The 12606-nt window shown below is 50.9% G+C and overlaps 1 protein-coding gene across 1 annotated transcript; it reads right to left on the bottom strand.

Moving 5' to 3' along the window:
* Positions 1-2173: 2173 nt before the first annotated feature.
* Positions 2174-5557, bottom strand: LOC130035220 (patr class I histocompatibility antigen, A-126 alpha chain-like). The gene is made up of 8 exons (XM_056126786.1): positions 5474-5557; positions 4690-4959; positions 4237-4515; positions 3305-3580; positions 3068-3184; positions 2606-2638; positions 2433-2480; positions 2174-2285 (listed from the first exon to the last, which is right to left on the bottom strand). Exons 1-8 carry the CDS (start codon positions 5538-5540, stop codon positions 2281-2283), a joined length of 1095 nt encoding a protein of 364 aa, XP_055982761.1. The 5' UTR covers positions 5541-5557; the 3' UTR covers positions 2174-2280.
* Positions 5558-12606: the final 7049 nt, after the last annotated feature.

Below are 12606 nucleotides of genomic sequence, written 5' to 3'. Positions count from 1 at the left end.
ACGGCATCTTCCCATGTTGCTGCAACAGAGCCAAAGAGTTCCCAGTTGGTGGTTGTTCTGGGAGTCTTCTTCTTAAACCTTGCATTCTTTTCTCCTCGTTCTGTGAGGTAGAATTTTGCACGAAGAAGACGGTGGTCTGTTCCCGTTTGGAATTTTGGGACAACAGCAACATCGGTTAGGCAAAACCGCCGATTGAATATGATGTGGTCTATTTCATTGTGGAACTGTCCATCGGGAGACTCCCATGTCCAACGTTTAGATTCAGCCTTTTGGAATTGTGAGTTACCATGGAAGGTTTTGGTTGACATGATGAACTCAGACAGTCTGTCACCTTGTTCGTTCCATTCCAGGCCATGGGTTCCGATGTGGAGTTCATCGACTGATCTTCTTGGTCCTATCTTGGCATTAAAATCACCGACAATGATCTTGTAGAAGGTGTGATCTTCTTTATAGAATTTCTCCAGCTCCATGTAGAATTTCTCAGTTTCTTTTTCACCATAACTGGATGTTGGTGCGTAGACAACAAAGATAGAAACTGCCGGTAGTGAGCCACATTTATTCAAGTGTAATCGTCCGATTCGGGTTGTTAGGCATTCAAATGAATCAATGCTTGTGACTAAGTTTGTGTTGACAAGGATACCGACACCACCGACGCCTCTTTTATCACATGTTCCAAGGAACAGTTCTTCTCCAGTGTCGAAAACAGCATGATGGGATTGATGTCTTCTCGTTTCGGTCAGACCAATGATGTCGTACTTGATCTTTCGTGCTTGTACCATAAGGTCTTCAATGGATGCAGCAGATGCCAGCGTACGAGCATTAAAAGTACAGACAATCATTTTTGTTTTTCTGTGTTTTGGCAGCCCATGTCTGCCTTGGTGTTTTATCAGCTTCTCCTTCCATTTCCTTCTCGACTCTGCATAATCAGGGCTAGGGGAATGAGATCCATTTATTACTGGATTTGGCATATCAATTTGGTCTATTTGGCATAGATCACGGATAGCTTGCCAGGCTCTGCCGTGTGGGTTGGATATTTAAGGATATTTAAGGTATCCTGAAAATTATTAAATAAATAGTCGCTGTTTGATAGACCCCAAAATATCATCGCCATATCTGCACAGTGGGTAGATAGATGATCAGTGTAGAGTATAGTAGAGACACTGTCCTGTTCATGCAACATCAACCGACATGCTGTGCTGTAGCAGTTACAATGTCTACTCCAAGTGACATCGATGTCACCTCCACTTTTCTCACAAGTGCTTCTCACCCTCACTTCACCTCCTCCCACACTGGCACCCCACAGCACACAGCACTTTCTCTCTTAGATGAGGATCTTGGGTTCAAGATCCCATTTTCTAACTCCTAAGTTTGAAAGTAGATGGGATGGCTAAATTCCAGCATGGCAGCTCTGAAAACTCATCTCTTGATACCACAGAGGCTACTGTGTGCAGGGTTCAGGCTGGCCTTGAAGGAGACAGTAAGAGGCAAATGCCTCCTGAGGCTCAGAGATGGGGACAGAAACTGAGAGAATGAGCTATGAATGTGTGTACAAGAGAACAGGCAGCCTCCTGCATGGAAGCAACATAGAAACACCCAGATGGGGCTGAGGAGCAGGCTCAGGACTGAACCTAGACTGACCAGCACAGAAGCCCTCACTGCCCACGGTCCTGGGACAGGATGAGGCCAAGTGTGACCTGAGTCCCTGTGAGCAAGGGCCTGTGGGACGTGGTACTACTGAGGGACCAGGACAAGGAGTAGGAGAGATGACCCAGACAGATGAGTGACCACATCAGAACCCACAGTGGCTGAGACAGAGACAGACTGGGCCCAGGTCTACCCCACCCCCCCGCCCCGCCCTCAATCCTTTCCTGTCACATCTGGGACAGATTCAAATCAAAACAGAAAACACATGGAAGTCTCAGGATTTCCATTTATTCCTTCTCAAATTTCAGGGATTTCCTTTATTAACCCTCAATCCCACAAAACAGGAATTAGAAAAATGCAAATCAGATGCTTATTTCAGTAAGGGAGAAACATTATTCAGAAAAACAAGAAGCTAACACAGATGGAGACGGGTGACTCCTGTCTCTGCTGGCACAGCCCAGAGCATCAGCAAGAGAACGCAGGTCAGTGTGAGGAGGGCCCAGTGGGCAGGGGTGGGCCAGTCTCTCCCATCACCCTAAGTGGCAGGACACACACTCAGGTCCCAGGGCAGAAAGAGAATCAGCAGTTCTTGAATCACAATATTGGGATGTGAGGAAACCCAACAGGGCAGCTGTCTCACACTGTAAGAGAAAAGAATGAAGAGACTCAGGTGAGTGACAGAAGTGGTGACATCCTGAGCAAGCTCCCAGCATCCCTCTCAAAGAACCGCCAAGCCCAGTCCTGTCCCTTCTGCCCAATCCCACCCATTCCAGCCTCCAGAGTCTCACCTCTAGGATTCGAGAGAGGCTCATCAGAGCCTTGGGAACTGTCGCTGTCTGGGGAGGAACAAACAGGGCAAGGTCAGAGCCACAGGGGTTGGGACTAGAGGAGGAACTAGGGGTGCAGGAGCTCCCAATCCCTATCCCCAGGATTCCAGGGCCCCAGGCCTACCCACACTTACTTGCAGCCTGAGTGTACTGTCCTCCTTTCTCACCTGGGGGAAGGAAACATCCCAGGGAAGGTCAGGAAGAGCACTGCGTCCTGAGGCCACAGAGCAGCTCTCTAGGACCGGACCCCAGGGAAGCGTCAGAACTCTGAGGACTGAGGGCAGGACCAGAAAACACACAGGAAGGAAATGCTCCACGACTGAGGAGCCTTCTCCTGGCGGTGTGTGCTCAGCAGGGACTGTTTCTATGACCTGGGACACTGGGACCCATGTTCATCCCCCGCTTATGGAGGTGAAAGTGTCTTTCATGAGCAAACCTGAGAGCGGCACACACAGGGGGAGTGTGAGCAACTGCACGGGGGCGGGTGGTGCTCCTGCTAATGGGCAGGAGAACTAATATAGGGGGAAGCCTAAAGGGGGACAAGACTCAACACTTGCATGGCTGGAAAGATTCCCACCACACCGCCCCCATCTTACCTGAGCGTTTCTTTCTGTAGATCACAGCTGCCACCACGGCTCCAGTGACCACAGTGCCGAGTAGAGCCAGGCCAACAATGATGCCCACAGTGAGGATGGTGGACTGAGAAGGGGGCTCTGGGAAGGAAGGAAGGAGAGGTCAGCCCCAGCCTCAGCCTGACCCTCAGCAGTTCCCCAGAGGGCCCAACCAACCCTGATGCCCCTGAGAACAGGCTCTGTGCCCCGTTCCCTCCTTACCCCATCTCAGGGTGACAGGCTCCGGCAGCCCCTGGTGCTGCACACGGCACGTGTATCTCTGCTCCTCTCCAGAAGGCACCACAACAGCCGCCCACTTCTGGAAGGTTCCATCCCCTGAGGGCCTGGTCTCCACCAGCTCTGTGTCCTGGGTCAGGTCCTCCCCATCACGCTGCCAGGTCAGGGTGATCTCGGCAGGGTAGAAGCCCAGGGCCCAGCACCTCAGGGTGACCTCACGGTCAGAGAAGGGGTGGTGGGTTATGTGTCTCCTGGGGGGTTCTGAGGAGGGAAAATGAGAAAATTCACACTTTGGGTCACTTCCACAATGAGGTTGAACAGGATAAATGGTTTGGAATAGGAGGTAAAAATCCAGGCACAAACTTGGCTGGAGAAACTGGATAAAATCCTAATTCCTTGTAAAGTTCTAGAACAGGGTTTGGGAAGGAGGTCAGGGTCTCTCAGGACACACTGACTCTGGTCCTGCCCTGGGAGGAGGGTGAGAGACTGAGAGAAGCAGGAGTCAGAGCTAAGACCCGAGGGAGTTCAAAGATGGCTGCAGGGTCCAGGGAACCCACATTCTTTATTTCAGAGGAGGTCGCCCCCGCAACCCCCCACTGAGTTCTTACAGGATCCTGTGTACATAGGGTGGGCCTGAGGGGAGGGCGGGTGTCTGTGGTACAGAACACAGAAACCAGGCAGGTCTGTCCCTCTCCTGACTGAGGAAGGGGCGCTATTCTGACACTGAACCCCACTATCTTCCTCCTTGTGGGGAGTCGCCCCCCCAAGGGGCGGTCAGGGGTCCTCACCCTCGGGGACCCGGTACCTGCGCGCAGCAGCGTGTCCTTCCCGTTCTCCAGGTATCTGAGGAGCCCCTTTATGCAGATGTTCTGCAGGTACTTCCTCAAGTACTCACCTCACCCTCGGGGACCCGGTACCTGCGCGCAGCAGCGTGTCCTTCCCATTCTCCAGGTATCTGAGGAGCCCCTTTATGCAGATGTTCTGCAGGTACTTCCTCAAGTACTCAGCCACACCCTCCTGCTCCCACTTTTGCTGGGTTCGCCAAGCCTGCGTGCCCGCCGCCGCCGTCCAGGAGCGCAGGTCCTCGTTCAGGGCGATGTAGTCGGCGCCGTCGTAGGCGTCTTGACTGTACCCGCGCAGGAGGCGCCCGTCAGACCCCACGTCGCAGCCGTACATGCTCTGGAGGGTGTGAGAGTCTGACCCGCCCAGCACAGATTAGACTCGAACCGAAAACGAAACCGGGACCCGGTCCCCGCGGCGCCTCCCGGTAAAGGTCCGGGGCGGGTCCCCCAACCCTGGGGACGCTCGGACCCGCCTCCGGGAGATCCAGCCCGTCCCTGTGTTGCTCCTCCTTGCCTGGCCGCGCTCACCCGCCTCGCTCTGGTTGTAGTAGCCAGGCACGGTTTTCAGGTCCACTCGGTAAGTCTGTGCGTGGCCCTTGGCGTTCCGCGTGTTCCGCTCCCAGTACTCGGGTCCCTCCTGCTCCACCCACGGCGCCCGCGGCTCCATCCTGGGACTCGCCGAGTCGCTGTCGAAGCGCACGAACTGCGTGTCGTCCACGTAGCCGACTTCGATGTAGCGGGGCTCCCCGCGGCCGGGCCGGGACACGCCGAATTCAAAATACCTCATGGAGTGGGTGCCTGGGGGAGGGGAAGGGGTGAGACCCAATTCGGCCCGACCAGCCGCCCCGTGCGCCCGGGTCCAGGGTGAGGGACAAATTACTGTCACTGCCCTCCCGTTGTTCATCAATTTGCTCGAGCGGGCCCAGTAACGTCTCCATTGGAGACTTTGTTGTTACTGTGTCTGGCATATCGAATACTCTCGGTAGCTTGCCGGGCTCTCCGAGAGGGGCGGAGGAATCGAACTCGGATCGGCCATGTTGGCTGTGTGCAAGGCAAACGCCCTACCGCTGTGCTATCGCTCCAGCCCACGGTGAGGAAAACGGAGGGAATTCGGGAGTCAGGAAAGTGGAGACAGACCGAGAAGGGCGAGATTTAGGGGAGCTGGAGGAGTTGAAGGTTGGGGGACAAGGAGGAACATTTGGGGGGACATCCCTAGCAGAGAACGGAGAAACTCCTTCTCGGGGGTCCTGCACAGCAATGCCTGGAAGTTCCCACCCTTCCCCCCGCAACGAACTCCCGACCCCGCACTCACCTGCCCAGGTCTGGGTCAGGGCCAGGGCCCCGGAGAGCAGCAGCAGGAGAAGTCGCGGCTTCCACATACTGAAGGAATCAGGCGGATTCTGACTTCCGCGCGAGTGCCAGCAGTTTATAGCCGGGAGCGTCGCGGGCGCTGATTGGCTGATCTAGACAGCGAAGCCCAATGGGACTGAGGACTGAGCACGCGTCACGAGTATCCGGGCAGAAGGCGCTGACACAGGTTGCTGAGGGAGAAGTGAAACTTTGAGACTAGGAATCCCCAGGACTAATCTCCTGCCCCCAACACCACCCTGTGGACACTGGGAGCCACACCTGGGACCTAGGACTTCGCCCTCTCACCTGCTCCCTCACCTGATCTCTGTCACACCGTCTCCCCGTGTCCAGGGCTGAGACTGACTCAGGATTTTCCATGGTTTTCATTTCAGGATCTCGCTAAATCTTACAAGTTCCTGAGGAGCCCAGAGATGCTTCTGTGCGTTCAGGTTATGCCTATCAGTGTTTGCCGTGGGAGGAATTTGAGTTAAAGCCTTTTATTGTTGGTGGTGATGAATTGTTATTATAATTATTATTATTATTTTGGCTTTTGGCCACACCAGGCAGTGTTCAGTTGTAACTCCTGACTCTGTGCTCTGTGCTCAGGGATCACTCTTGGCAGGTTCACGGGACCATACATATGTGGTGCCGGGGATCAAACCCGTGTTGGCCACATGCAAGGCAAAGTGCCTTACCTTCTGTAATATCTCTCCTGCAGAGTTCAAGCCTGAAAATGACTTCAACGGGAATAATATTAACAACAGATTAATGCGAACAGGATAGCTTTTGGGGGCCCAGGGGTCACACCCAGTGAATCTCACTGGCTCTTTACTCAGGAATTACTCCCAGCAGCACTCAGGGGAACATATGGGATGCAGGCAATAGAACCTACTTCTGGCAAGGTGCAAGGCAAGCACCTTGCCTGTTATACTACCTCACCAGCCCTAGAAAGTCCTTTGAAGAAAAACCGTATTAGATTTTTGCCAGGGACCAGCCCCAGCTGAGCAGGCCTGATCCAAGAACACTATGAGGACTAAGAAAGAGACAGAAATGGGAGCGAAAAGCATGCGGTGAGAGACTCACAGCCTGTCCACTAAGCCTTGACTCTTCTTTGTGAATCATATTTATTACTTAGAATCCATGATCATCAGAACAACATTCTTTGTGAAAATACCGATCATTGTATGTAATATTTATATTTATATATAATAAACAAGATAGACTTTTTCAAATCCATGGGGGAAAAACATCTTTGTAATGGGCTTTCTCAATGGGAGATTCTTTCAGGAGTGGAAGTAGAGGAAGAGCAGAAACAGAACCCTCCCCTACACCACCCTCCCCCCCCATCCCCCCCGCCAACCAGGGCAACATTCCACCTCTAGTGCAAGTATTCTGGGTTGAAAGGTTCCATGGAGTTCTCATAAGGGGCCCATAAAGAACCAAGGGGGCCCACAAGAACCTCTTGTCCATCTCCTTTATTTATGTAGTCCCCAACGGTTTTTTTTCAGCATAGAAATGGCTCCTCTTGGAGTCAGGAAATCTAAGGTAGTTCCGTGAGTTGGGGATATGGCTCAAGGGTAAGGCACAGTCCTTCCATATATGGAGGCAGGGATCCATCCTGGCTGTGCAGAAACAAATAAAAGTTTAGTTTAGTGAAAAAAACATTTGCCATAGACTAGAATGGAATTTTACATTTTGAGTATGATCTGACAAATATTTTATAAGTGTCATAAAATTTAAAGTATTTAAAGTACTTTAAAAACATCACATACAGAAGGATTAAAAATATTCTTAAGGCCAGGGCCAGAGTGCAGCAGGTAGGTTATTTACCTGACATACAGCTGACTGGGGTTCAATTCCTGGCACCACATATGGTTCCCTGAGTCCCCCTAGGAGTAAGCCCTGAGCACTGCCGGGTGAGACCCAAAAATAAACCAAAAAAAATGGAAAGTTTCATACAACCTAAAAAAAATCTCTTAGTGTGAGCATTACAGAAGGATTCATTCTAAAGAGACAGTGTGGGAAAGAGAACAAGGAGCATAGGTACTCTTGGGAGTGGGTTAGGTGAAGGATGAGAATTAATGTGAATAACATAAGTAGCGTAAGGAGATGGTGGATGGTATTAGGCACTTTGGTGGTGGTGAGATGCAGAAACTATATTAACACTGTACATTTAACCTTAATTACTACAATAGATATATTTGTATGTACAAAAGAAAACACATGTCTTGATATAGAGAAACTGAGGAACATGCGTCATCAGGGGGTGAGGGTGACCATCATCACTAATGACCAAATGGCTCCTCCACTCCCTGAAGTGCTGTTGAGAATGACATTGTGTCTGTGGGCTTCTGACACCCCTAGCTTTGGCCACCACACCCAAACTGAGGGGCTTTCTCCAATGTATAGCAGAGCAGCCTCCTTACAATGCCACGTCATCCAAGACAAAGAGGATCTGAGACCAACTCAGCTGGAGGCGCCTTTGGGAGACATGACTGGGACCTCACTCCGGGTGCATTATCCTGGGATGGGATTCAAGGAGAGAAAAGAAAACAGTAACATCCAAATAGTGTGGAGATTCATGATACTTTCCTGACATGCACTTATTAGCTGTAGAAATGTGGTAGCGATAAAAGATGAAGAATGTTCCTAAGTAAAGTAACAGGGAGTGGAAGGAAATTTCCCCTGCAGTCTCCAGGTTTGGCATCATGGCTTGGAGAAAGGGGTTCTGGGGACATTTTGGAATCCCAGACCAGCACAAGGTCCCAGAGGTTTCCTTTCCTCTACTCCCCACCCAGCTCCAAATCCTGACCGCAGGACTGCTCTGAAGGCACCTTCGTCCTGGATGTCCTCCTCCAGGTCAGCATCTCAGCCTGAGTCAGACCACAGCCCCGCCCCTGCAAAATAGGAGCGAACAGAGCAGTGGCGCCCCCGTGTGGCCATATGGAGAAAGAAAACTCAGTGTTAATGGTGTGCCCTCAGCAGGGGAATCTCTCGGTTCTCAGCAACAGGACAGGCTGTGCTCACTAGGGGGAGCCCTAGCGTGCGTCAGGTGCTGTGAATAGTTTCCCTAAACAAATTCACCTGGAGGGCTCCTCTTCATTTATAAGCATGAGCACTGGCAAAAAGTCCAGGAGGGAAAGGCTGCTAAAGTGAACAAGGGTGTTCTGTGAGGGGGTGTGGCCTGGATACTCAGTTCTCACATAGGTGCTTCTCAAAATGTAGAAAGCATGTTAAAATGCTGCTTTTAAGGCCGGAGATATAGCTCTGGGAGAAGACGTGTTCTATCCCTGATACTGTAACTAAAAAAATATTATAGCTTTGTTATTTGGGGGCCACAGGCAGCAGTGCTCAGGGCTTACTCAGCTCTCACTCAGGCATCATTCCTGGCGGGCCTTGGGGGAACTTCTGGGTGCTGGGATTGAAGCAGCATTGGCTGTGTGTAATATTGTCTCACCCATGTACTATAGCTCCGGCCCCAGAAATAATACAGCTCTTTGAAAAAAGGGTGGCTGGGCCTCACAGTCAGAGTTTCTGACTCAACTCCAGACTAGAGCCCAGGAATTCGCATTTCACTCAAGCTCCCAGGGTTTGCAATGCTCCTGGGTCAGGAGCCACTGCCCCTTAGCACCTATAGCACCTTGCAATGACCAAGTGGGGCGGGGGCGGCAGCGGGGGCGGCTCTCTATGTTCCTTCGTGATTTCCGGGTTCTTCAATATTTTCAAGAATGAAAATACTGAGTAAAATAAGAGACTCAGACTCAGAGTTGGAAAGCAGACGTTTATGGAAAGTAGAAGAGAGAAGAAAAATCTCCCAAGTAGGGCGGAACTTAGTGTAGGGCTGAGTTGAAAGGGAGTTTTGCGTGTGTCCTTTAAAGGCTCCTTGCATTCCTTAGGGGTTGGCAAGTATTTACAAAAGTTGCCAGAAAATTATATGCTGTTTAGCTGGTCTATATCTTTCTGGGCATTTCTGTCCCATATCTTAGTCTCCCTGTTGGCCTAGGCTCCAGAATAGATTTGTATGGTCCTGGAAATCACCAGGACTGCTGGGGCAGGACTTTGGCAATGAAATGTGTGTCAGGTCATGGGGGAAAGGTGGCAAGGGGAAACTGAGGCTTCCTTCTTCACTGACAAGGGGAAACAAATTCTCCAGGTCTAACTGCCAATTATCTCAGTTTCCCCACCAGCCTGGGCTCCAGGGCAGAGTTTTATGTTCCCGGGAAGCACAGGGAATGCTGAGAGAGAGCCTTGGGGGTGGAATGTGTCTGGCTGATGGCGGAGAGATGGAACATCTGGAGACAGAAAACTGTGGCTTCTTCTCTCTCTGGCAAGGGGATACTGAGGGTGTCGCTTTCACTGATCTCTCAGATGCTGGGCTGTGCAGGCCCGTGGGGCAGCAGGCGACACTATTTAGAAAAGAAGGATTAGATTCCATCAACAAGACTGTTGAAGACCCTCGACATCTTCCCCAGCGACTGAGTGCCTGTGGGAAATACTCAGGGACAAGCAGGAAGCCAGCCCTGAGCAGAGTTAGAGGGTCCTTTGTGCTGGCTGAGCCCGGGCAGACCTTGAGTGCCCACGTCCAGCGGTCAGACTGAACTGAGATAGGCCAAGTGGGATGTGTGAGAATGAGAGGACTGAAATAGGATCTTTAGAAAGTGGGGCAGCTTGAAAGGGAAGAGAGAAAAGGGTCCAGAGCGAGAGTACAGTGGGGAGGGCATTTGCCTCGCTAGCAGCCAACCCAGGTTCTATCCTGGGCATCACATATGGTCCCCCAAGCACTGCCAGGAGTGATTCCTGCGTGCAGAGCCAGGAGTAAATTCTTCCTAAATGCAGAGCGAGGATGCAGAACATCACTGGATATGACCAAAAAAGCAGGGGGGGGGGGGGGAAGGGGGAGGAGGAAGGAAAAGAAAAGAGTGAAACCGGACAGAAGACACATCTGTTTTCCTGTAACAGGCCCACACCTGATCCTGGCATTCTTACAACATCACCTAGTGCAGCAAAAGGCAAGGTGAGCTCTGTCCTGAGTGCCCAGCTCAGACTGCTGCCACCGTGGTGGGGGAGGAGGCGCCGCTACACCTATTCCCTCCACTCTCCTCCATTCTCTCTTGAAGGGCTGGTGGGGATTTCTTTGAGCTGCACCTGGGGGGAACCCCTGGACATCAGTGACCCTAAGGACATGGAGGCAGCCAAGCGATACCTCCAGTTCTGCCTGGGCTGGTTTGTCAACCCCATTTATGCTGGTGATTACCCCCAAGCCACAAAGAATCAAATTGGTGAACCAAGCCACTTCCTATTATGGAACTTTCTCTTTTGTTGTTTTGGACCTCACCCAGCAGTGCTCAGCATAGACTACTGGCCCTGCACTTGGGGATCGCTCCTGGTGAGGCTTAAAGGGTCAGATGTGGTGCCAGGGATCAAAACCAAGTCAGGTATGTGCCAAGCAAACGTCCTACCTACTATACTATCTCTGCACAATCACCCCCACCCCTTGCAATTTTTTTTCCTGGATAGAATTAGGTGTAGTTTGGGGTTTCACTTAAGTGATTGTATGCATGACTTGAATGCGTGAGGTTTGATTAAAGGGCCAGAGAGGTATTGCAACCATAATGGCCCAGTCCTTCGAATATTCTTGAGAAGAATGCCAAGCTGCTAAATCTTCCATGTTGACCACTTAGGGCTGAAGACTGGGACCTCTTCAGATTGGGGTTGGGCAGATTCCCCGAACACTCCAGTCACCCTCCTCTGCCCAGGGGTCAAAAGCTCCCACCCACACCCAAAATTTCAGTCATAGAAATGGCCCATCTCCACAACTGAACCTCAACAAGCAGCCAAGCCACCAAATGCTTCCAGCTTCTGGAGCAACACCACGTTTCATGGTGGTTTGAGTCACCTGACCCCAGCCCAGTAGGAAAACAGCAGATTTGATAAATAGTTGTGTAGGATATTGCAAACCACAATGTACAAAAGGAGAGAGAGAGTGTGTGTGTGTGTGAGAGAGAGAAGTAAGGCACCTGCCATAGAGGTAGGAAATTGTGGTGAGTGGGGGGTGATTGGAGGGAATCTGGGCACAATAGTGCTAGAAATGTACACTGGTGGAGGGGTGGGTGTGGGAATACTGTCTGACTGAAATCCAATCATGAACAGCTTTTTAAGGGTCTATCTCACAGAGATTCAATAAAAATGTTAAACAAATTGTGCAGAAGCCCACCAAGCTCAGTGAGCAAAAATAGTAACACAAAAGGCTCAGAGGCACAAAACACCCAGTAAAAACTCAGACACTCAGCTTTAGTGACACCGTTGGGAGATAGAACAATGATCACAGATTGACTTATATTGATCTATTTCCCAATACTTTCTTCTTGTAACAAGCAATATAAAGTAAATTATTTTGTGCCCACTAGGGGGTCAGGTTTGTGGGTCGGAGAAAATGCCAGTGTGTATGACCAAAATAATGAGCAGCGCAGCCAAGTGTGCTGACACCACAGCTGACGTGTGCAACCTCAGAGCCAGACTGTGTGCGACCTTAGAGCACCGGTTCACCTGTGCGACCTCAGAGAGCTGGAACTCAACTGCCACCTCGTTCATCCCAGAAGAACTGTCACTACAAGGGAATTAATTAATGCTGGAATAATTTTATGTTCTAGCATGCATTGTGGGCTGGAGCGATACCACAGCAGGTAGGGCATTTGCCTTTCAGTGGCTGATCTAGATTCGAGTCCTCTGTCCCTCTCGGAGAGCCAGGCAAGCTACCAAGAGTATCCCACCCGCTTGGCAGAGCCTAGCAAGCTCCCTGTGGCGTATTCGATATGCCAAACACAGTAACAACAAGTCTCACAATGGAGACATTACTGGTGCTCACTTGAGCAAATCAATAAACAATGGGAGGACAGTGCTACAATCTACAACATGTGTTGTAACAAGCATGTGTTGAGCTAAATTTCTTTATGCCTGCTTACGGGACAGGCTGAGGGGCTGGATGGGAAACTGAGGACTTTGGTGAAGGGAAGGTCATACTGGTGGTGGAATTAGCATTGGAACATGGACTTCCTGAAACATCTGTATAACAAACAACTTTGTAAATCATGGTGC

The sequence above is a fragment of the Sorex fumeus genome, unplaced genomic scaffold (assembly GCF_029834395.1).
Source record: "Sorex fumeus unplaced genomic scaffold, SorFum_2.1 ptg000063l, whole genome shotgun sequence".
In the NCBI taxonomy this organism is placed as follows: Eukaryota; Metazoa; Chordata; class Mammalia; order Eulipotyphla; family Soricidae; genus Sorex; species Sorex fumeus.
Note: the sequence above shows the minus strand (reverse complement) of the source record. Positions and strands in the feature narration are given on the sequence as shown.

Excerpts from the sequence above, each read along its gene's own strand:
- LOC130035220 (XM_056126786.1), bottom strand. The coding sequence starts at position 5,540 with ATGTGGAAGCCGCGACTTCTCCTGCTGCTGCTCTCCGGGGCCCTGGCC. Across the intron at positions 2,639-3,067 it reads CTACAGAAAGAAACGCTCAG|GTGAGAAAGGAGGACAGTAC; the intron begins GTAAGATGGGGG and ends TCCTTCCCCCAG. Across the intron at positions 2,481-2,605 it reads ACAGTACACTCAGGCTGCAA|ACAGCGACAGTTCCCAAGGC; the intron begins GTAAGTGTGGGT and ends GTTCCTCCCCAG.